This window comes from Empidonax traillii, unplaced genomic scaffold, assembly GCF_003031625.1.
Source record: "Empidonax traillii isolate 1590-97213 ecotype Southwest subspecies unplaced genomic scaffold, ASM303162v1 scaffold756:size664756, whole genome shotgun sequence".
Lineage (NCBI taxonomy): Eukaryota > Metazoa > Chordata > Aves > Passeriformes > Tyrannidae > Empidonax > Empidonax traillii.
Window position 1 is genome coordinate 24,254 of NW_020955949.1, and position 25,094 is coordinate 49,347.

General features: G+C 40.6%; 2 protein-coding genes across 2 annotated transcripts in view; both read right to left on the minus strand.

Moving 5' to 3' along the window:
* Nucleotides 1-26: 26 nt before the first annotated feature.
* On the minus strand, nucleotides 27-4,745 carry LRAT (lecithin retinol acyltransferase). Its single transcript, XM_027900941.1, has 2 exons — nucleotides 4,174-4,745; nucleotides 27-3,726 (listed from the first exon to the last, which is right to left on the minus strand). Exons 1-2 carry the CDS (start codon nucleotides 4,720-4,722, stop codon nucleotides 3,574-3,576), a joined length of 702 nt encoding a protein of 233 aa, XP_027756742.1. The 5' UTR covers nucleotides 4,723-4,745; the 3' UTR covers nucleotides 27-3,573.
* Nucleotides 4,746-9,953: 5,208 nt separating this feature from the next.
* The window catches only part of LOC114066322, a 60,112-nt gene continuing 44,971 nt past the window's right edge, over nucleotides 9,954-25,094 (minus strand). The window contains exons 17-21 of the mRNA XM_027900928.1: nucleotides 23,755-23,866; nucleotides 18,597-18,680; nucleotides 16,928-17,051; nucleotides 11,940-12,030; nucleotides 9,954-10,822 (exon numbers count right to left, since the gene is read on the minus strand). Coding sequence (XP_027756729.1) covers nucleotides 10,748-10,822; nucleotides 11,940-12,030; nucleotides 16,928-17,051; nucleotides 18,597-18,680; nucleotides 23,755-23,866 — 486 coding nt within the window. The 3' untranslated portion in view covers nucleotides 9,954-10,747. The remainder of the gene's footprint in view (nucleotides 10,823-11,939; nucleotides 12,031-16,927; nucleotides 17,052-18,596; nucleotides 18,681-23,754; nucleotides 23,867-25,094) is intronic.

Sequence of the window (25,094 nt, forward strand, 5' to 3'; positions counted from 1 at the left end):
TGACCAAAAGACGTTTTTTAAATTTCAGTGGATAAAGGAGATGCCAACTAAGGACTGTCTAACACAATTCTGTATCATTCAGTGACGTGTGACGCTTTATTTAATGTGAGAACATGCAATAAATAATACAGCACCATATCATTTCTAGAGATCACAGTTCTAATGTTTCTTGTTGCTGCAGTTTGCTTTCTAAAACCTGTCTGGATGATGTCAAGTCACACACCAGATTAATTCCCTCTTCCCCACCCCCTCAGACTTTAACAAGTATTGCTATGATTTTGTTTTCATTAAAAGCCTCAATGGCATTTATATGTAGCATTCTCCTTCAGCACAGAAGGACGCAAAGGTGAAATCAAGTAGCAGATGATTGTTCACCAAAGTATGAGTAATCATTTATGTTCCAAGTTAAAATAAATGCAAATAGAAAACCAGAAAGAACACAGTTCTAATGCCTTCATTTAGCAACTTACTTTTTTTTTTCTTTTAAAAACATGTTTTGTAAAAACATTTTGAGCCTTGTGAATGCTGACTTTATTTTTGTTTTCTTTGGAAAGCCTGAAGTGAGACATCTATCCCTTAAACTGCATGTCTTCACTACTTGCCTTTCCCAGTGGCACAGGGGTGATGGTTATACTCCTCCATTACGTATTCTGGTTTAACCACACAGCTTGTCAAAACAGCCCCACCACTAAAATGAGCTGCAGCTCTAGATTTACACTCCCCATCACCATCACTTACAGTTACCGATGAACAATTTCTCGTCTAATCACACACATTTCCCCAACAGTGAACTACTTCAGTTTTCTGTGTTTTTATTATAACTGGCTCTTTCGTTTCAGTTGCATCACAGTTGAGCTAAAGTCTGAAATGCAATGCTCCAGCTAGGGCAAGTACTTATTTTTAGTCAAGTAATTACAGAAAAAAGTTGATACTGACATTTACCAAAATATTTCAGAGCACAAACACCACCCACTGAGCTGGACAGGACAATTCATGCCTGCTAGTGTTGTTTTTCCCCTCAGAATATGACTGATTTGACTCATGCCTGATTTTAACAAAATTTCCAGATCTTTGCTAGAATTATAGTTGGTAGGAAAAATGCCTAAATGTGCAGCTGAATTTCTGTTCCTATGCCCACATCATCGTTTGTCTTCGATGAAAGGGTACAGCAAGACATTCTAGACCATTTCATAAGTTTAAAACTTTACATGTTGAAGGACCATTCTCTATTAATAAAGCTGCAAGCCTGCAAAGGAACTGCTTTCATTTCTTTCATAGACACCAATGAAAATCCCAGTTTAGTCACTCAGGATGATTTTTTGCTCAACAGCATTAGCAGTGGAGGAGCACTGGTCCTTTGATACTGAAGCCAGAGCAGGAACATTTCTCTGCCTTCCAACAGTCTTGTGGTTTGGTTACTGGTCATGACCCCGTTGTTTATTGTATATGTGAATTGTAAGAATTACTGGAATTTTTATAAATCCCAGTTAAATAAAGGGTAACAGAAAAGCCCACCTGTAATCAGACACCATATAACTGCATGTTAATGGCCTGTTCAGTGCCCTACTGGGATATCTTAGAGTAATGCTGTAGCCCTATACTAAATATCAAGAGGCTAGTAGACTTTTTAACTGAATAAAATCTATTTATATAATTACAGTAATGACTACAGTTCATACCTTATGCACAGCAAGTAAAAAAAAAACCACACTAGAGTTTATGTAAATATCACTAATGCGTACACTATGAAAAAGTAATTCCTGTTAATTAAAAAACACCTTAATTTCAAAAGTTTACCAGAAGCAGTTACACCGAGCATTGTAATTTTTGAAAGCAGAGCAGAAATTGTTTACAAGGATCCAGCAGGAATTGATATCCAGCTACTTGGAGCTGGGCTGCAGATTGAACATGTACTGAAAGCTGGGATGAAATCCCCTCTCAGTTGATGGCAGCAGCAGTCATGTTGCTGTTTCCTACGAGCTGGAATTTCACCCCAGTCTTTACATTCTTTGTCGGTTATAGTGAAGCAGCCAGAAGACAATGATTAGAGAGTAGCCAAGTAGGCTCACAGTTCAAAAATATAATCTTCAAGCATCTGTAAGGTCTAGGGGAAGGAGGAAGGGGTTTATAGCACAGTTAAAACGAGTCTCTGTAAAAATTTGGGAAGTGGCCATTTCAGTGGCCATTATCAGCCATATCAGAGCTGATAACAGGACACTGCACACCACTTAGAAAAACAAGTAAATCTGAGGTTCAGTCCTTGGTGAAGACACCATCGTATTGGCTTTTGACTAGAAAGGAAGGCAAGCACAGTGTGCGAACAAGTAAGTGCGTGTATGCACGCAAGGCATTCCAGGAGCTGCACAATTTCTCTGCATACATAAAAGACCTTGCTAAGAAAAAAAAAAATAGCAAAGGCTTTTAGCATTTAAACAATTGGCTACACGAACTTGATTTCAAATCCAACTTTACACATTCTTGATAAACTGAAAGGCCACTACATAGAAGATGAAATATTTTTAGCACCAATTGCTGGCTTGCAAGTGAATAGTTACTCACAAGAAATGAGTATAGAAAGACATGTTATCTTTTACTGAGAAGCATCTTGTTTTCAGGCAACATACAAAATCACAATACAGCCACCACAGAAACTGCTCCAATTATCCCTGATACTTTATGGCACTCACACAGGTTCCACTGCTGAGGGAAGGCAGGAATTAAACTGGTGTCTGTCCTCCTCCTCATGTCATGTTTCCTGGAACACTGGAAAGGACTAGCATCTGTAGGTCACTAGTTGTCATATGGCAAGCTAGTTTCTTCCTGTATCTCCTAAATCCCTCTGTTGCCATTTATATTAGACATACTAGTCACTATCAGTAGCAGGGAAATTGACAAGGAGTTGCCACCTTTCCTTACGACTAACCCAATTAAAAAGTTGTTCAATACTGTAGCAAGCATTTACACAATTAATACAATTGACAGATTTGAGAACATTTCCCAGAAGGGAAATTACTTTAGCCAGTCTGGCCAGATGTGCTCCTGCAGCACAGGCGTTGGTTTTTCTTCTTTGCTATCAAAAAGAGTCAGTTTACTTATTTGCATCTCCACTGAAGAGTATTTTAAGAACGGAGATAGTAATTTCTGAATATATACTATATTTATAAAAGAAAGAGGTAAGCAGCTTGTTTCCCAATTCCATCACTTTGTGGAACTCCATCATCCATTTTTGTTAACAGTTATGATACCCAGGTATGCAGCTAAGAAACTGCAGAATCTGAAGGATGTAGTCAGAATCACTTATGGCTAAAAACAAGGAACAGAACTGCATCGCAAGGCTACTTTTTTTCATGATTTAAAGGTGTGTTAAAATATACCAAGATTTTCAGGAAATCTGTTACTTGGCTTACACAGTAAGCTATGCCTTGTGCACTATGTTCTAGACAGAGTTGTATTTTAAAACGGTGCACAAGGTTAAGAAACTTTACACGACGTCGATGAGTAATCTGTGCTTTCATAAATACAGCAGTATACATCCTATATACAGATGCCGGCAGCAAGCTTCCAGGAAGGCTGTTAGCCAGCCATCCACAGAAAGAAGGGAATAAAGATAGTGGGGAGCGTGGTGGAGGGTGCCAAACCTAGGCAGAATATTGACGCTAGTCCCACAAGCACTGAAGCAAGCACGCTCCTCTGGTCCCGAATAATCATCTTCACAGTCTCACAGAACTGGAAAAAAAAAAAAAAAAAAAAGGGGGCAAAAGATGAGAGTTGAAGAGGAAAGCTTTGGCTGGAAAGCTGGCGATGCCCACTTCCCTCGGGACAGACCAGCGGCTGCTCTCCCAGGTCTCACACGGGAGCCCCAGCACAAGGGCTGGCGCCGCATCACCCCCAGCATCAGCCCTGGTACTGCCTGCGGCTAGGGCTGAAGCCAGCCGAAGTAGTTTCGGAGCATTTCAGAAAAGTACTAATCGACCTACGAATTCAGCTTCGCTCTCCTCGCCGCTGCAAGGCGGCAGGGGCCCGGCTCCGCACCGTCCCGGGCAGGGCACAGCGGCGTCAGCTCCGGCCGGGGAACCCCCGCCCTGGGGCCGCGGCTGACCCACTTTCGGGGAACGGCAGGAAGGGCAGCGCCGCCCCCCGCCTGTCCCGGCCGCTCCGCGGGCCGGGCCGTACCTTGTCGGTCTGAAAGCTGACCGGGGCTCCGTATCGGCAGTAGGTGACGAAGTGCTCGCAGTTGTTCCAGAGCAGGCTGTAGGCCGTGGCGCCCATCAGCTTCTCCGCCCGGCGCGCCGACTCCTCGCTGCCCAGCACCTGATCCTCGAAGAGCCGGTCCATGTGGTTGACGAGGATGCTGCCGCCGTAGGCGAAGTCCTCCACCGTGTCCACGCGGACGCGGGCCGTCCTGGCGATGACGCCCAAGATAAGCCGCTTGTTGGTCACCACCTGCTGGATCTGCTGGACGTCGTCGGTGAAGGAGGGCAGGATGTCGGGCATCAAGTGGGCGACGCGGTTCTCGCCCAGGTAGATGCCAAAGTGAATGAAGAGGGTGCGGGGCACCTCCAGAAGGTCGCCCCGCTTGAAAGAGCTGGTGTCGTAGTCGCCGGGGACCGGCGGCGCTGTCTCCCCGACCAAGGCCGCGAGGAAGGGCCGGACATGGACGTGGACGAGGAGCATCAGCTTCTCCAGCAGCAACGAGGCTGCTTGCTGCACGGGGTTTTTCATGGTCGGCTGGGCAACCCCTAGGTGCCTTCAATCAGCCCCCGGCGCCCGTCTCCGCTTTTCTAGGCTCCCGGTGGGGCGGGGCGGGCACCGGGGCCGGCCCATCGGGTGAGCGGCGTGCGGGGAGCGCCCGCCCCGGACCGGCCGGGCTTTATTGGGAAGCGCGGCGGGACCCCCGAGCCGAGCCGGTGTCACTCGGCCTGGCCGCGGCGACGGAGCGGCCCCCGAGACGCCACAGTGCCCACGTACTCTGGGGCCGGGAGCCACCCGCACCTCCCGCCCCGCCTTCCCTCGGCGCTGCCCAGGTAGAAGTGCAAGGAAAAGTGCGAGCGAAGCCCTGCACCCGCCCTGGGGAGAGCAGGGAACAGAGAGCCCCGCCCGGGGCCGCAGTCAATTCGTTCACTTTCCCCTGCCGGTGGGACCCCAGGGGCCACCTCGGCAGCCGCGGAGTCCAAGCGACACCCAGCTGGGATCGGGGCGAGGGGGCTGGCACGGTGCTCACCGAGGGGCGGGAGAGGGGAGCGGAGCGTCTTTCTTCCTGGAAAGAAAACAGGTCTCCGAGGGAGAGCGGGAAGTCACATTTATAAATTAACTTGCCCCAGAGGTCCGCCCAGCTAAGAAAGAGTGTGAATCGGCGGAGGGGCATTCCCATCCGCTCAGTTTCATGCTAATCCTTTATGCAAATGGACAAATCCTGGCAACGGAGCCCACAAAAGAGCAGCCCTGTCAGGTCAACAATGCCGCCCCGGACGAGGCTCGGAACTTTCAGTAGCCGAGCAGGTTCCCGCCCCCTCGGGAACGGCGGGATGATGGATGGGACAGACATTCATCTTACCTGGAAGATGACAGGGCCCGGAGAGTGGCAGGGGAGGGGGCCGCCGCCGTGGCTGCAGCCTTTCCCCGAGTCCCCGCCGCCGGGAGCTTTGTTCGTGCCGCAGCCGCTCCTGCCCCGGCGCTGCCGCTCCGGCTGCAGGGGGGAGCTTTCGCCTCCGTGAGAAACGCGGGGCGGGCGCGGGAGCGAGGGATATGCCTGTAAGAATGCTGGAGAAATTTGTTGGAGCATCTTCCCTTAAACTCAGGCGAATAACCGCAAACACGGGATGCCAAGTAGGAAACAGGGAAGTGAGAACTGCTGGTGTGCAAGAGTTTGGCGGCTCTCCATAGGAAAACCGTCTTTAAACAGTAGGTTATTTTTCTCTCCTCAGTCAATTTAAATCCGAGAGCCTGTGGATCACTAATGAGATCTCTAGACCACCCTCGAGCTGTAGAACCCCTTTGGTCACACCAGAAAAAAAAAAAAAAAAAGAGAAAAATGTTTACCACTGCTTTTTCTTTCCATTAGCAGATTGGTATGACTAGGAAGGCAGAGGGGATGCAAAGTACCCAGCAGGCAAAAGCCTTCTACCACAGATACTGAACCAAGGTTCAGGATCTTATGCCCAGGAAAGCTGAAGCTTATCAATGACCCAACCCAAGTTTTTCACTTCCTTGGTGAAGAAAATATTTCAGGGGAGTGGGTTACCTCACTGCTTGTAAACAAAAATGATGGGTGGTGTCCTCCAGTTTTCTCCTGCTTGGAGCAGAGAGGAGCTTCCTAGGGAACTGAAGATAATCCTCACCTTGCTTCATCTGCAAAGAGGGAGGCCCACCATAACCTCTTGTTCCATTGTTGATTACAGGCCAGAGCCCCAGCACTACTTAACAGGGTGATCAGGCATTTGGGATTTTGTCTGGAGAGTCTCAGCCAAATTTTTACGTAACAGAGGCTTACCCTTCTCAAGCCCCCGACTTCAAATCACTTCACTTACAAAAGAGAAAATACCTTATAGATGTGGCTTATGATGTTGGCAGGAACCCTGTGGATTAGCCACAAGTCACACACAATTATATAAATTAAACCAGTGTACTTGCAAATTCAGATTTTAAATATATTTGGAAGGTTTGAAGCTTCTGCTAGTAGTAAATAAAAACAGGGGGAGGAGGGGGAAATTACTCATTTTTAACTAGTGCATTATCTTTAAGGGACAGGGGGAAAAGAAAAAATGCCTCATCCTCATGGGTCTCACCTGTTGGGTGATAGTCAGAGCAGCTGGTCCAGAGCTGGAGCAGTGTGCCACTGAAGGCTGTCAAACATTCCACAGAATGTCTTGGCACAGAAAGGTTCCCGTCTCCATCCTGTGACGATGTGCACTCTTCCTGCCCTGTGCTGCCATCTCAAGACTCCCCCTCCCCCCTTCCCCAGAGCTGTCTAGGGAGTGTCTGGATGGTCTCTGTTGAAACAGGTGCTAGAGATGCTTCAGTCCTACAGTTCAAGATTCTTCCCCTGCCCAAAGAAGGTAGAGAAATTCAGCTGAACTCCCTGACAGACACAGGCATTTGCCAATGGGATCTTTCTCTTGGAGGCATCCTTTGTTTGCTTTCTTCACACCAGTTAGCTTTAATCCCAAAATCACCAGGGTCCGTTTCAGGTAAATCCATAAAGGAGACCAGGATGAAATCGAAGAAGAGGAATTGCCACAAGAAGACGACTCACAGTCTTCCTGCATGGGAGGGTTTCAAAGTTTTAAGCTGAAAGGTGTGGCATTTATGCAGCGTAATTTCCTTGTGTACCTGAGGCACTGACAAGCCTCATCTGTCCAGCCCCCCACCCCTACCCCCCCCACTCCCCCCAACCACTCGCTTGATCCCAAGCCTGGAAACCCCAATGAACAAGCTCAAAAGGCATTACAGAGCAGACAGGACGTTGGAATGGGTTGCAGCAAGTGAAATCCATCCAGGTTATGCTTTGCCACTACCTTGCAACTGATGTGAGCATTACTGTGTGCAAAGTATTTAATACAACACAAAGTAATTTCTGAATTAAACCATTCAGATTCTTGAAAAGCAACTTGCAATCCAACATTTTCAGCTTTCAAACTCGAGGGGCTGCACTCCAATTACTGAAATTTAGAAGGTATACTTACCATTATTTTTCATCTGCTCTGAAGTAGGAAAAAATATTTATTTCAGTGGAAAAATGGCTCAATGGGAGGTGGCAAAACTAAAAATATACACTGTGCATCAAACAGTGGCACATCCTCTTGGGTGACCTTTGAATAACATCTTTTGTACCTTTAATACACAAATTTAAGTGGAAAAAACACTTGGGAATATTAAATATACACCAGCAAACACTGAGAAAGTATTTGTTTGGACTGTTAACTGCTATGGAACAATTTCATGATAAAACCCATGCTTTAGTTTCAAGAGTTAGGGTGAGATGCAGTAAGAAAGCAGCAAGGGGTAAGAGAATGCAGCCTTTGTTCAGCAGTGCAGATGAGCCACAGCACAAAAACTTCTTAGGTAAGAAGTGTGAGCCAGTTTCCATTACACTGAAACTTCTGCAGTACAAGGAACCTTATTTTATGCACTAGGCATTACTATTTCCATCGTGCCCTCACAGCTAACACAGTAGGGAAAAAGCAGGAAAGGCAGGCAATTGGAAAGGTTAAGTTGTTGCTTATGTGAGGAACAGACCTGGTTTAACAAGCAGGCAAAATGAATTTTTTAACTGACCTAAGTTAAACCAATGCTGGCTGCAAACATGCTCAGCATTTGACATTTTACCAAACATTTCTCTATTACTCAAGTTTTACTGTAGATTAAGAAACAAATGCAGCTTTCATGTCTTCTGGGACAGCTGAAACAAGTACAGTTTCACGAATTCAAAACATGTTAAGGCGTTCGAGGAGAATAAAATCTTTGGATAGGGATTTTTGGAGGGTATAATTCGCAAGAAAATTATCTGAAAAGCAATGCCACTTGGTTTAAATGGGTGTACTGAAAGAAGCAATGGACAGAAAACACTGAGGGGTTTGTGAGGGATGGTTTCACAGCATCCAAAAGGGCTATTGCAGAGATAAAAAATAATGCCTTTGTATTCCCATATCCAATCCATTTGAACACTGTACCATTCTTTTCATGAAATTACAGCTTCCATTGTAGAGCTGTAAGTGACCAGATCTCTAAAAACAGTATCATTTACTTTTCCAGTTTTTGTAGTTGACAAAGACTAGGGACAGAACAGACAAAATCTGAACAAAGAAGGAAACCGGCAAGACAACGCCTGAAATTGCAGGCAAGTGAAACAATCCCAAACAAAGAACCTTTGAGCTAAGTATCACTCTCTTCCTGTAGAAGATAAATGACTAAAACAAATTTATACTTTATAAATATTCACTTTTATTCAGAAACGTATTGCATACACATTTCCAGAGTCACTTAAGCAGCATATTGAGTGAACTGCAAATAGTTACTGTAGCCTTTTTATCCTTGTAGGTTTGTTACCTAGGCCTATCGGGTTTTTTTTTTTCCTCTTAATAGGCTTCCAAATTATTAACAAGAGTATTCTAACAAACACTGACTGTAAACATAATAAAACCTGCATGCCGTTTTCCCTTTGAAGTTATTAACTTGGGTATTTTTCTGCAATGAAGTAATGACTCATTTTTTACAACCTGACTGAATCATGCTGTAAACATGGACAGTACTTAGGACTCGCTCAGAGAATAATGTGTTTAGGTGAATAAAGGATTCACTTATGATACCTTCAATTCAAATGAAAAAACCACAGAAAAGGTGGGAATGATTCACTGCAGCGTCCTCCTTAGCAAGCAGGAGGCTAGGAAATCAGTAACAGTGATAGCACACTAGAACAACTAACAGCTAGTTTTGGTGACAATTAAGAAAATACTTACTTTTATAGTTTTGTCTGGTATTAGTAATGTCTCATTTTTGTCAGCACTAAACAATTAATACAATCACCCCCCAAAAAGCAGAAAGATTAATTTCTGATTATAAAATGGCTGAACATGAGCAGTAATATTTTTATGGCTTCAGCAGAGAAAATATAGTTATCAGAAACTTCCACCCTGGTATTGTCCCAGAACTATAATACAGATTTCTGAGTCTCTTCTAAATCAGGTGAAGTCTCTTAATCAGGTGAAGAAGTTTAGAAGTATCCTAATTTGAATATGCTAGTCATATTGTGCAGGAAGATGGGCAGGTGATAACTGGGAGTCAGAAGAGAGAGTACACTGCATTCAACATGGTATTCCCTTCACAGCAGAAGACAGACTTTTCTGTGGGAAGGGCAACGCAAACAACAGTCAAATGAACTTAATCCGGGCATGACTCTGCTGCACAAAAAGATGACTTAACATCTGAAACAAAACCAGGTATCTCTCAACCTGGCCCCCCTTCCTCCCTGCCAGGACTGCACCATCCCAAGGAGGGGCGAGCAGGCAGACTCCCCTTTCCTCATGATTTATTTGTTATCTCCAAATTTATTACCAAGCCAAGATCTGTGATTTACTAGTAGTCAGTGCTTTCAACCGAGGGATTAATTAGTAAGAGATATTGGAAAATGTAATAATAAAGTCTGTCATTAATCAGACAAAGTGCTGGAAGTTTGGTGGATCACCACCAAAGGTCAGCATTTACAACCAGTCACTGTATAACAGTACCAATTATTACTTTCCTTTATTGCCCAACAGGGAAAGCTGTTCCCCAGTACCCGACAGTGCTGACTTCACAGCAATGCACAGCAGGTTACCAGCCTCAATCTATGCACAGGACAAACACAGCTGACAGGAGAGCAGTCCATTGAATTTTCTAATAAGGACTGAGAAAAGGAAGAGAGAGATGGACTGAGCAGGAGATAATTTTCACCTCGGGCTAAAGATTATCTTGTCTTATAATTAAATGTTATGTTGCAATTTGATTAATTCTATTTTTCAGGAAATAAATTAATTCTTCATCCAATGTATTATCTAGACAGGAAATGTTATCAGTCATAGACAAAGCTATTAGTCTGGTATTATTACTCAAGACATTTGCTAATCTGTGCCATATAGCTAAGCCTCTGAGAGATAACTGTCACAAATTTCTACTCTTTTACCTTAAAAAAAATCTCACTCAAGAAGCCAGTTCTTGTTTATAACATGTTTTTATACCACTCAGTGTTAAAAGCACATATATTAAACACCTGTTACTCTATCAGTGATTTTAAATCAGGAACGTTTTTAATCTGGAAATCCAACAGCATCTGTCCAAGTGCTTTACCCTGTAAGAAAAAGAACCAAACCAACATGTCATTTTACTATCTATCACCTTTCTTAATTAAGTTTTTTAGAAGTGGTTCAATAGAGTATTTTTCCTGTAATCAGTGAAAATTCAGTATGTTTTGGATGGTTTTTATTAGTATTTCTTTCTATACACACATACACATATATATATGTATTTAATTCTGGGTAAGTTTTATCAAGCCTGAGAATGTAGGTTATCCAAAGTTATATTTACCTTTTCCATTTATTTGGCTTTCTCACTTGTGAATCAATACAATTAAGTAAGGAAAACTATACATTTGAGATTTCAAGCACCTAAACATGAACAGATGGAACAGTTTCTTTAGTTTATTTGGTACCTAGTGCTAAAACACTTACTTGGGGTTCAGTTCTATTATCCAATTCATATATAGCATCGCCTTATTTTGTGAGCAGTCTTCTTGACTGTGCAGTGATTATTTGTACACATAAGCACTTCTGATCCTATGGCAGCTGTGCCGTGGCCGTAGCATTGCCAGGCTAAAGGGTCACATCTTCAGGATTAGAGGTTTCAAATATTTAATACTCAAACTGTACTCTTGGAAAGTGTTACTTTCAGGTTCACATAATGTCATCAATGCAAAAGAACTCCTATCCATCTGTTTTTCATATTTATATTATTTATCAGTATTTTAACTATAGAAGGCATAGGAAGAGTTAGGAGTTGCTATACAGTGCATGGTTCCTGTAAAAATACTGGGAATAATCAAAGTTGTCCAGTAAATCTGCATTTTTCAAAATGTGACAGCCTTTTTGACAAACTAATTTTGCTGATGCATCTAAAAACTCAGGTAGCACAGCTGACAATAAATGATTTGAAAACTATCTCAATAGTTTCTCGTACAGATTTTTTTCACCACATATTCTAAATCAACTTTCTACTTCCCTATGTTGTTTTCAAACCTTAAAAATATATATATATATAGGTAATGTCTCTTAACAGGAAATTAAAAGGAGCTAGAATCAAGCCCAAAAGCTTACAGTTCCACCCCAAAAACTTACAGTTCCACCCCAAAAGCTAGTTATAAAGAGACTTGTAAAAGATAACTACATTAAAACCATTGCTTTGATACATGCCTGTGGGTCACTTCTTAGGGATGCTATACCACCACCACCAAGGGAATTCTTCAGAACAAAATTTAATCCATGGATTCCTGGCAACTCATATCTGTAAAATAAAAACTGCACGTTACTTCTCAAGAGATTTTGTAAGGAACATTTGTACAGAACATCAAGCAAAGCCAGCATGCAAAGGTTTCATGCTTCTGATTGCATCCCACTGCCAAGTCAAACCTAAAAGTTAAGATTAACACAAGGCCCTCCCTGCCTTCGTGTTCCTTCCCCTTGCTCCAAATCAAGAGTCCTCATAGTTCGAAAGTAGGACTTTAAAGTAATCATTCTCCTCTATTCAACTCCAAAACTCATGCCTAAGGCATGAGGCCTCTAATAAGGCCATTTCTAGATTTCTTTTTTCTATGAGTTAAAGCCCATATAGAAAGCTCCTTAGGCCAGAGGTTCAAGAACAAGTATCAACTCAGACAACGTAGAGGGCAAAAGGAAGTATTTTTATTAGTTCCTAGTTCTGATACCGAAAATTACAGTCCCTTAATTCCTGGCACTCACTTTTGCTAACAAATGCCACCAGCCCATTGGAAAGGCATCCTCTTTGTTACTGAGAAATAACTATGAGTCACTACACTGAACTCTTACAACCAACGGATAATTCTGTAGCAAATAAAAAGTACAGCTACATTTCAATGCTTTCTTGGAGCAAGGTATTTTGTTCAGATGGAGTTTTATTTTAGTGTGACAGACCTATTTTTCTGTTCCATCGCCACTGTAATAATTTTTCCATTCTTGATTTTGACTGGTACAGCTCCAATTTGGAAACTTCTGTAGCAGTTTGGCAAATGGCTCTGTGGTTTCCTATTGTTCCAGATTCCATAAATAGGTCTCCATGTATTTCCATTTGCCTCTCCTTGCAGTTTTTCAGTGTTTTGTCATCTTCTTTCTACTCTTGTTTTTCTTTGGTTTTGCTTTCCTCCAATATTTTCTTCATCTGAGGACTAGACAGTTTTCCTTTAACTCCATAGGAAAGCATTTAATCAAAGTATCATCAATCCATGAGGAATAACAGAGAAAAATTATATCCAATTCTCACTGTCTCCAGATGTTTGACTGCTACACTTTAAATCACACTTCCTCCTCTTTAGTCACCTATCTGGTCTTCATCTGTTTGGGACATATTCTTCCAATCTTTCCCCCGATACAGCTGGAATTTCTTGCAGTGCACTTACAACTGCTTATTTTGTCATGCTAAGCTTCAGCTCCTTTTGAGCATTGTGAAAATCACGGCTGTTGCTGACATTCACAGCCCTGTCTGTCCTTGTATCTTGGGTGTATGACCCAAACCTTTCATGGAAGGAGAGGATTCTGCTGAGCCGTCTGGCAGTCACTTCAGTTCTTGTTCTTGCAAGCATTAGTCATGGAGTGTCTGTGTCTGTCTCCCAGAAAAAAAGTTTTCACTGTTCCTTCTCTACTACTTCGTTACCACACTCAGAGTTTTATTAGCATAGCTGTATTATAAAACGATGTTATATTTAGTAGAGTTTCGTCTTAGTTGTCATTATGAAAAAAAATTTGCGTCAGCATTCTGTTGCCCTTCCTTAAAAACTAGTTGGCAGGCAACATTATCATGTTTAAATGCAAATCCATTGGGAAGGCAGGAAAGTAGAATAATCCACCAGTGCTCTACTAGACAACAAGAGTATGGAGAATAAAGCAACTTCTACAATAAGTCATCTACATTATTTACTATATAGCATAATCAACTACACAGCACAAACAGAGGACCCCATACAATTTTCAACTAAAAAGCTCAACACAAATTACCAATCACCACATACCATGAGAGCTAGGCACTACACTATAAATCTCACTCTGAAAAACTGGCCTAGTTTTCCAGGCAGCAAACAATTTCACTACTGGCAGATCTCTCCACAAGAATTAGACTGATGGAATATGTATTTCAGAAGCTAATACCTCTTTTCTCAAAAGAAGTTTCATGAAAATCAATCAGGAAAAAAATCAGGAGAGAAACTGAAGAGCATACAAAAGTAGAAGCAAATGACAAAATGAGCAGAAGAATTTCATTTCACTTTCTGCAGTAATTCTGGCAGAGGAATTATGCAATACAAGCAACAGATCTTCATTTGGAACATTTTAAAATGGCACATTCATTTGAAGTACTTTGAGGAAATACTTAGAGTGATATACTATAGCTAAAACTAGGACTACAAAATAATATACGAAGGTCAGCATCTTCAATATTTTAAGGCCTGTTTGAAGCATCTGAGCATTCAAAATATTTCCACACAGAAAACAGGCTCCCATGATAAAAGAAAAAAACCCCACTATAATCACTGTAATAGTCTTAAGCGGCAACAATACATTAACCAAAATGTTGGCAGGCACTCAGCATAATTAAACAATTTAAGTTTAATTAACTTAGATCTAAAGGAAAAAAATATTATCTAATTGTACAATTCAATCGAAAGTTTTAAGAGCTGCTTTTAAAAAACACAGAAAACAAATAAACCCTTCAAAGAATCGTAAGTGTGACAGAAACCAGTAAAACAAGGAAAATTCACTGTTCTAAGCTGAACTCCTATGCTTTTGCACAATGGGGTGCCTGCTTAACTACTTCCTTTAAAGTGCTGTCCATACATAGGGAAAGAAATCAGGTTTCCCTCTGAATATCCTGTTAAAATGCATGGAAATAATAATGATATAAAATTATTTAATGTGTTTAAATCGAGGAAAAGATAGGATTCTTTTCATCAGAGGAAAGCAGGAAACAAGTAGGCTTACAGAGATGTTTGCATGTAGAGAAATATCTATTTTCCCCCTCTAATATGTACCAAAAAAAAAAAAAGCAATCTAGAAGCACCAGTATCCCCATTTCTGCTCCTGGTGAAAAATACCCCGTAGGAAAAAATCAGCTGTCTTTTTTTTTTTTTTATTTCTGAGCATTGGAATGTTCTCAAAATATTCTATATACAATATTTCATAAGACAAAACCAACAAAAATCTCACAGGATAGTTTTACCATCCTTCCTAAATGTTTCACTTAATACCATTACATAAAAAGTTTCTTATTCCCTATCTTAAGATAATCAGATCTGTTAAGAATGTACTCCAGCACTTTATTATGGAAAACAATCACTTAGGTTTGGGGTTTCAGGGAATGAGGGGGCTGAAAGACAATCTTTTGTTATTAATTTACCTGAAAATTCTAGAAGTTTGAGCTTTCAGTGTTTTCTATCACAGTAATCCCACCTTTTCTCTGTTTAGTACACCTATTTAATGCCTTTATTGAAAACGCATGAAAGGCAACTGGTTAACAGACTCTGTTCTGTAGTGAGGTTCTATTTTATCAAAGTTAAAACTAAAAAATAAACAAGTAATTTGCAAAGAAACTACACAATCTGAAGCACATGAGCATAATCCTTATAATCCTAAATATTTCCACAAAAGGTTTTATTCTTTTTCCCCAGTAGCTTTCCAATTCACTTACAGAGCTCCATTTTCACATCATTAAAGGAAGCCAAACTCAGGAACAGATAATCTAATTAATCAAAACAATTTGGCTTCATGACACAGCAAATTTCAACTTTTATTTGTGAGCATAAACGGCATTAAGGAACCGCAATGAATCAATTTCTAGAAGTATCATTAGGAGGCACGACATTTTTGATTTCTTTCCTTCTCTGCTCTGTTTCAGAGGAAATTCAATTACATTTCTTAGCATCACAATTTATCAGATACATAGATTTGTTAGCACTTACAAAACAGTGGGTGAGATTTGCACTGAGCTGCTTATGAAGATAAAAAAATGGCACTTACAATTCAAAGACCAGGGGTGAAAATAACTCCAAGCTCCCTCTGAGCTTTGAGCTGTACCATTCTGACTAAAGCCCTCTGAACAAGCAAAAAGACACCTAACAATTTGTCTGCTACCCATGGAAATATGTAATGATTTTGGCAGAATCTTCATATTTTCAAACAACTGACTTTGTATCAAAACACATTTTAGAAGAGTGAATAGTTTAAGCTTTGACGTGTTTGCAAAGAGAGAAAAAGGTTTAAAATCTGTTTAAAATCTGGGGACTGTTTTATGGACATCCTTAGGAGAACAAACTCTAATACCTCATGCTACAAGAACACCTTATGTCTCATTTGCCAGTCCCCAGGAAGGACCCTGAGCATCAACCATACCATGAAAACAAAAATATTACATGAGCTGTCTGCTGGAAGAGGATATTCTTTTCTAGATGAGTATCAGGTCAAAGCGTCCTGTTTGGGATGTATTCTCTTTCCAAGTATAAGAAGGGAAATTAGCTATGTTTTTTCTTTAAATTCTGGCTTTGTATATGTGGCACAAAAGTGGGTGATAGTGGGGAACCTGAAGGAATGCTTTCTCTAAAGTGAATGAGCTTCATAAATATTAAAAATGTTTTTCAGAAACAGGGATAGTATGAGGCATGTTTCTGACAGATGATCAGCTAAGTTTGGGCTCCAGACTACAGTGGCTGTGTGAATGTCTTTCAGGTGGTGTTTTACAGATTTGGAACTCTCAGTTCAGCAGTGGCTCAAAGGCCTGGGATGCTTCAGTTACTAAGGCTCCTGCAGTTTCCAAACGGTTCAAAACCAATGGAAAGATAAATTTCTCAAAGGGCATTAGAAGCCATTTCTTGTTGATAAAGACATTCTGTACTGGAACAAAACAAAAACAACCCCAACACTACTATGCTAATACTGGGAATTTAAATGCCTTCACTAAACGGATTCACGGCCTTTGTCCAGCTTCAGGAGAGGCCCAAGTTCAAGTTCTTTCTCAGCGATTATGCTCAAGTTGTTATTTAAAAAGGCAAAAGAAGATACATAAAATATAACAAAGATAATACACACAGCTTTGCAATATGTATGTTAACATACTTTAAGATAACTTCTGATACCATCATGTATCTGCCATACAACTGCAGACTGAGCAGCAAGCTACTCACCTCGTTACTAGTTGTTCTTCTGGTTTTTCATGCTCTAAAAGGTGTTGGAAGTAATTCTCCAGGGCTTGAGCTGTTAAAGTTTTCTTTAGGTATGGATAGTAGAGGGGATGCCGTGCTATCACACCTGTTAAGTATTAACTGGCATTAGTTGAAATAGGAGCTGTTAAAACCAGTTTGTATTTATCCTTTCAAAACTGATCTGAGATCCTCTGCTTTACTGAAACTGTACATATGGATCCTCTTTAATGAGCTCCTGAATAAAAAACACAGCTCTCCCTCTGTCAGTAGAGATGTAGGGTGGAGCACAACACAAGAGAATGCTAAGTGACCACAAGGTGATTACTGGACCTTTTCTGGCTGCAAACAGTCCCTCTGCCACTGAAAGACACCTAAAGAACAACAACATCACAACAAACAACCCACACGCAGTTGTCTTCCCTGAAGTGGTTTGCAAGAATTAAATAAGTAATCACAATTAACCGTAACAAGGCATCATCAGTGACTGAAGGTTTGGCCCTTGCCCCACCTCTTAAATGAGATTCTGACATTAAGTGTGAGAAATCACAGTTACATTTGCATTGCTGCAAATACGCTTTCATAAGCTTCAGTTAATTTTATGCTGAAGCTGAGGTTCCAGAGCAGGATCAGGAAGGCAGATTTGTGTCAGAGGGACCTTTTTATCTACGGACTTTAAAGACTAAATTATCTTAGAGGTCAAGTTTGTTGTTGTTATTGTTGTTCCTTAATAAAGCAGTAGTGTCTTTTACAACTGAAGAAGTCTATTATAAGTCAATCATGATGTGGCAATGCTACACTGCAACAGTGGTCAACCATGGGGAAAGGAACATTTGAAAAAAAGACAAAGAAAAAAAAATCAATATTCTTTCATTCTTCAACCCAAAAAAACCAGTTTCACAAACAAGGAAAAGAAAACTATTTTCCTAAATACAAATGAACAAAATTTATCAGTTTTAGCATGACAGCTAATAGCAAATCAAATCCCAAACGCACCTTTAATTCATACTGAGCTTTGAACACCACACGCTCTCATCTTCCAACAAGTAAGAGAGCCAATTGTTGCATGCAGAAGTAAGGAATAGAAGGAATTATTAAACAATGCAAAGAAGCAGCACAATCAATGTAAAGAGACTGCACACTGAAATACAGCATTTGGATTAGCAATATAATAAAAACATTCTCTTACATACAAGAGCTATTTTGGTATTTCCTAACACTGTCAATGTTTTAGCTATATACATGTTACAAAATTCATGTATGAAAATACTACATGTGATCAGTCAACCCAAGACATTATATTACATAACACATACACATGAAAGAGTAGCAACTGTAAGAGGAACCTTAGAAAAGCATTTCTTAACTTTTGAGAGCTTGACTTTCAAACCCTAAACAAAAATCTTTTTTTGTACCATGACATGCTAGCATTTTTTCTTAGTGCCTCAGATTACAACATCTGCTAATCAGGAAACTAATGATATTTCTTTAGTAAAATCCTTGTTCTAGATGTATTCTTTTTTGTTTCACCACAATTACAAGAAAACCCCATCAAATGATATGAGAGATTTCAAGAAATTAAGAACAGCACTTGATATGTAACTCTTATGTGAGAATCTTATATCACTTCAGAAAGCAAGAAAACTAAAAATACCTATGTTTGCCGAATTGCCTTTGTCTCCACTTCTCGTATAGGCAAGATCTTCTAAGCGGTAAGTATGTGGACCACTTGGCAGATCTATACAATATAAAAATGAATACATTTTAAAGATGCTGCAAATGATAGCATAATTTGAAGATGTAACTGTCATTTTAAGTGCATGCTTTTTGCATTGCTTGTAATAACTCTGAAAACATTTCCAATTTTTTCTTCCCACAGGAGCACCTACAGAAAGAGAGGTGAGACTGGGTCCCAAAATTTCAAAATTGTTCCCTCCTGCTCCATCTCCTTTCACCTTTTTACAGCATCTCTGCTTCCACCACCCTTGAATGTGCATATTCATCTTGGTCTTAGCAATGCAGTACCTCTGAAGAAGGCATAGCAGCCACTTGTCAGTTCTTGCCTAGCTGACAACTTTCATCCCCCTTAAAATACAGATCTCTCTGCTTCCAGTGCAGTTAGCAAATACCTATGATAATTCTATGCCTGTTTATTCTGATAATGTCTGTAGAAAAGTCACAATTTAAAATTCCTTTTCAGCACAACACGACTCCCACTTGCATTTGCACTGTTGTAACTGTTACCTACCCAGCTGCACAGAAGAAACCTAAGGCTTCTAATTAACTGGTTTTTGTAAATATCTTAGTATTATATAAGAAAATGCGTGCTCTATAGGAAGCCAATCTCAATTATTTTATCCACCTACATATCAAAACGCAAACCCACTCCCTTCCAAACCCAGAAATTCCGTATCATGGGATTCACACAGAATACACCTGAGGTTTGATGGCCAAGTTACACAGCACAGACCTCTTGCAGCTGATGATGACTAAGAGCAGTAGGCTGTCACCAATCTAGTTTCTGTCCTTCACAGTGAGAGATAAAGCACTCACTTTGCTACTGAGTTATTCACTGGCCACACCATAACCCAAACTTGAAGAATAGGTCATTATCCAAAGGTTTTAGGCAGTGAGAATCTAGTAACTTTCAGCCAGTTTTGCCCCTGATCTAACTTGCCTACGGCCATATCAGCTCTCCCAGCATCCTTGGCTTTTCAGTCCCACCCTCTCCAACAGACAGACCTGCACTCCTGGCTCGGAGTAGACTTCTCACCCCTCAGTTGCTCTCTCCTCTATCCCCTTCCTGTTGGTTTTTCATCCTTCTGCACACAAGTGGCAGCTCTCCCCCTCTCTCTGCTCCTTGGACACCAGTAGGGGGGGCCTATGCAGAGCAGGAAAGCGACAGCCTTCCTGCTTTCTGTCAGAGCTTGGGGTACAACTGCTGCAGGTGGCAGCCACAAGAAGCAACTAAAAAATGTCCCAAAACGATCCACTTCTTTTTAAAGCACCAAACAATTCAGCCATGGGCACGTGCCTGCCACAGGAAATTTCAGTCTTATGTGTTAAAACCTGCCACATTTAAAGGAATTGAAGTCAGGCTCCTGTAAATCTATTATGATGGACAAACTTCACGCTGCCAGATACAATGCAATTAGACAATACATCAGTCTGTCCTTCCTGTACTATTATTGCTTCTGCTGAGAGTACCAAACTACTTTGGGCACCTTTTTTTTTGTCTTTTTTTTCCCCCCTTTTTTTTAATTTTAGGGAGTAAGAGACCCAACACTAAAGATGTTATGCTCTAAATGCTGGCCAAAGGCAGTGAGTGTATAGAGCATAGTGCACTCTATGTGAAGGCATGAGTAGATATGCACTCCATGAACTGCATCAGGTGATCAGGTAAACCCAGCCCTAACCAAATCATCACTGCCTTTAACTTCTTCCTGCTCACAGGGAATTGCTGACTCATCAGACATGAGCCAGGCTGACCTGGGAAGAAAGAAACTATGTCCAAATCCCACTGGCTGCAGTTTTCACTGACCCTATCAGAAGGGGAAGCTGCAAGTCTACAGCAGTAGGGGCTGGACAGATCCCAAAAGTTCGTTTGGGTATGGAGTGAATGATAGAGCACATAAAAAAAGCCTTAGTATGACATAACACAGAATTTATATAGTAAATAATGGCCAGTCTTCGCGAACGAAGAACCGGGGAAGGTCTTTACACCTTCCAGCCTGCGCACTGGATTTTTTAGGTGAGACACAGTGTGCGCGGAACTGAGCCCACCCTTTAATCCTGAGGTTCATCTGCCGGGGCCAAGCACGCTTGGACGGTGGCAGCGAGGTCCTCAGGACGTAGATGGATTGCCTTACAGGGCTAACGAGCTCCATCTGCCCGGGGAGTGTCCTGACCGGGAATCGAACCCGGGTCTCGGCATTGACAGCACCGCGGCTTAACCACTGCACCACCAGGGGCACTCGTATATCTTAGTTCATGGTACTTATTCGGTTGAAGCAGATCAGGCAACACGAGAATAGCTTTGCTGACATGTGAGTGGCAATAACAAGGAAAACAATAACGAAGAACTAAGGGCTCACCACAGCAACCTCTTTAACTCGCACAGCTGGATCAGAAAATCTACCCACAATCTACCCAAACACCAACCTACCAGCATTTAACTGCCTTAATTAAGACCTAAAGTTTTATAATATATAAGGAGGTCACTGTCAAAGATGAGCTGAAGGAGTCATTATAGTTTAGTCTGGCACAATGGCCCCTCACTGGTAAGTAAATCACAGTAGCATGAAATTTGAAATGGTGAAAGCATACAATGCAAGAGATGTTTGTTTTGAACCTGCTCACAGTCAGTCTTGTCCATTTTCATTTAGAAGCCGAAATGTGCCATGAAACTTGGCAGAAGGCATTTAACAGTGTATTTATTTAACTGGGGAATATTATTTTTGATTAAACATCTCTATTAAGAGAGAATCTGAAAAAGTCCAGCTAAAGCTCATTTTGGACAAGACTACCACACTTCATACACTACACAAATCACATTAATTTTAATAATGTCATTCAATATGCAATTCAAGAAAAAATGAAGTGCTTCTTCAGAGGCTGAAGTTTGACAATGTCTAAACCATATAAGCTGCAGAAGTCTCTTCTCCATCAGACATTTTACAGTTAGTCTTTGACAATCTCCTGTTAAACAAAACCAGTTCAAGAGTGTGTTCTGGTGTTCTCATTTATTATTACCCTCACTGATTTATTTTTTGTGATCCATTTATCAGGAAATTGTTTTCATTTAGTAAACATCTTAAACAAATCTATCAAAGAATTCCTGTCAAAGCAGGGAAAATGGTAAATTCAAATTCCACACCCCTCCCAGAATCACATTTAGCAGCTTATTTGAAATCCATTTTCACATATTTCTCTTATCTATTCAAAGACAACTAACAGTCCCGCACACTTGAGATAACCATGAAACTAAGAAAAATACTTCCCTTCTTTCTAAATACTGACAGAAAATGCTTTACCAGAAGCTATTCCTTTTACAGTCTAATCCATTTGTCTTTCTCATCCATGCTGTCCTGCATTAAGCCACGGAAGTAGGTAAGTATTTAGCCACAGACAGAAAACATTTATATTTACAACTAAGGGCAAAAGTTTAGAGATCCTTCTCAGGGGAAACAACCAGAGAAGCTCTGCTGTCTCTCAAAAGTGGGGTTTTGCCTGATAAAAGCCTGAAGAGTTCAGTACTTAAATTCTGCTGTCAGGCACTTGAAAGTTTTCTCAAATGATAAAAAGGCAATAGGGAGTCCAACAGCTTTTTGCTTTTCCAATATTTAGCATTGTAGTCACCTTGAAAAAAGAAACCAAAAAAACTAGGACTTTTGCTAGGCCTATTATTAAACAGAACAGTGACTTCCTATTCCTTAACTTGCCCAGTCTGATGGTGTAAATATCCCACTGCCCTCCTGAAAATTCCCAGGGATCAGAGAGATTCTGGTGTGACATTAGATTTCCAACAGACATAAGAGCTGAAAACATACTTAACTTGTTTCTGAGTGACACATAAATATTCATATTAAAGAGATGTTTGAATAGATGGGGAAAATGAACACATGCATGGCAATCGTACATCCCCCATCAGTGGCTTTCAAATGGTAACAAACAAATAGTCTACGTGTATTTCAAAATTTCTCTATGTGATACAGAACCTTCCCTACTAACTCATAATTAGTTGTTACCCTATTCTATTATCAGTTTCGAAAAATACTACTCAGGTATATCTGAAGTCCAGAATAATTGTTATCACACAGGTGCCTTTACACCATTAATTTGTCAAGTATACAGGCTTAAATACCTGAATTACTCTTTCAACATCAGTATTATTTTTAGAAACTTTTCTAACAAGTAAACTTTACGTATAGTCACCTGATTTAGATTTGCAAATACCTATCCACAGCTTTAAATTAATTCTCTCAGTTCTCTGGTACACAGAAATAAGGTAATGAAGACCAAAAGGGAATTATGGAGCATTCTATACATTAAGAAATACTACATATCATTCTGCCATTAGAAAGAACAAAAAATTTCAAGTGTCCAGCACCTTAAAAATCAACTGTATGAGCAACTCTGATTTTAACACTTCCTTTTCATTGAAGACATCCTGACCTGCTCCATTCAGCTCACTGGTTTGCCCTTCTCGAGGTTCTTCTTTTCTTTCTCAGAGAATTTGGTTAGACAAGTCTAGCAGCAACACAAGAATTACCATGCTGGATCATTAACTAGTGTGATTTCTTTAAAAGGTCACCAGTTCGAGGTTGACCCCGTTCTTGTTAATTTTGTGAAGGCTGCCATATGGAACAGGAACAAATACTAATTTTCTAAATTTTAATTATCTAAGCGCTGTAAGTCTCTAAGTCATTCTGTATGTCCATCCTCTTTTCTGAACCCAACTAGTCTGATGTAGGATAAACCCAACTATTTCCAGGATTCACAAAAAGTAAGATTATAATATACTTTGAAACCATGTTTCAATTTCAAGCTATCTTTGCAACATCTTCAAGTGTGTCTTAAGGCCTAGTTTTTTTGAACAGCAATTTACTTATGTACTTGTTATAGTTTCAAACACATTTTATAGCGCATCATGCTAACCACCTTCTTTCCAAGAAAAATAGATTAGGTGTTTTGCAACGGCTGTAAAAACAACGTCATAAATGTATTTCACAGGTAAAATGTGTTTCACAGAGAAATCTAACATGATTTTCCAGGACAGATAAAAAATCATACAGTCACAAAGATGAACATACCTTTCAATTCACTGCTGATCTTAGGTGGATCAAATGAAACCACTTCATCTGATGTAAACGTGAGATCCTCCTCAAATACCTCAACATGCTGCCCATTTAAAAATAGGTCAATCTGCACGAAAAACAGATTTTCAAACTGTCAAATCAGAAATCCATTGCAATGTGAATAAATAAAGCACATTTTTAATTAATTACTGATGCGGTATATTTTCAGTTACAGCTTTATAGATAAGGTTCTGTTGCTCCCTTTTAAAAAGTCATAATACAATAATAATTAATTAAAAACCTAAAAGATATCTTTGTGTAGGGGAAAAAAGGTATGAAAAACCCAAAGAAATGCTCTATCCAGTTTGGTATGATTTAAAGGAAGACAAATATCTCTTTCCACCTCCCTCTATATACTGCAACACTACATGGAATTTCATGTCACAACTCTTGACAGTTAGATCCCAAAACTTGAACATTTCCAGCCGTTCCATGATATAACCCCCTTTCCTTCCTAATGTCAATGTCCACATTAAAGACAACCTCCTCTTTGGATCCTGTATTCATCTTCAAATATATTCTGTGAAAGCCGCGAATAAAAATAAATCAATACTGGAATTTTGGGTTTATGGCGAGATAAAAATATGAAATAAAAAATGCTATGCTGTTCATTTTGCTCTCCTTCCAACTCCCCCTCAAAAATCTGTACAATGCATAGTCAAGCGTGCTATTTTATTAGCTGATTGGGCCATTTATTGTCCTCGTTTAAGCTGGCATAGAGTTCATTTTCTTCCTAGTAGCTGGTCAGTGCTGTTTTTTAGATTTAGTATAACATTGATGGTTTAGTTATTTCTCAGTAGTGCTTACTCTGTAAATCAAGGACTTTTCACTTTCCCATGCTCCACCCGTGAGAAGGTGCGTGGCCAGGACAGCTGACCTGAACTGGCCAAAGGCATATTCCATACCACAGAGCATCATGCCAATTTATGAAACGGAGGGGATGGGAGTTGGCTGGGAGCTGCTGATTGCTGCTGGGGGACGGGCTGGGCATCGGTCAGTGGGTGGTGAGACACTGTACTGTGCAGCACTTGTCCTTCTTGGGTTTTATTGCCCTCTTTCTTCTTTGTTACCTCCCTTTTAATAACAACAACAACTACTACTACTTTGTTTCAATTATTAAACTGTTCTTCAGTCATGGTTTTAACCTTCTACCTTTTTTCTAATTTTTCTCCCCATTACACTGGGCCAGGGGAGGGAGGTGAGCGAGTGGCTGTGTGGCACTTAGTTGCCAGCTGAGATCAAACCATGACAGTCCTTTTTCACATCCAGCGTGGGGCTTAGTGGGTTCAGATAAC

What these genes read in the sequence shown, in the direction of transcription:
- LRAT (XM_027900941.1), bottom strand. Translation starts at nt 4,722, where the DNA reads ATGAAAAACCCCGTGCAGCAAGCAGCCTCGTTGCTGCTGGAGAAGCTG. An exon ending in TCAGCTTTCAGACCGACAAG is followed by an intron (nt 3,727 to 4,173) that starts GTACGGCCCGGC and finishes TTTTTTTTCCAG; the next exon opens with TTCTGTGAGACTGTGAAGAT.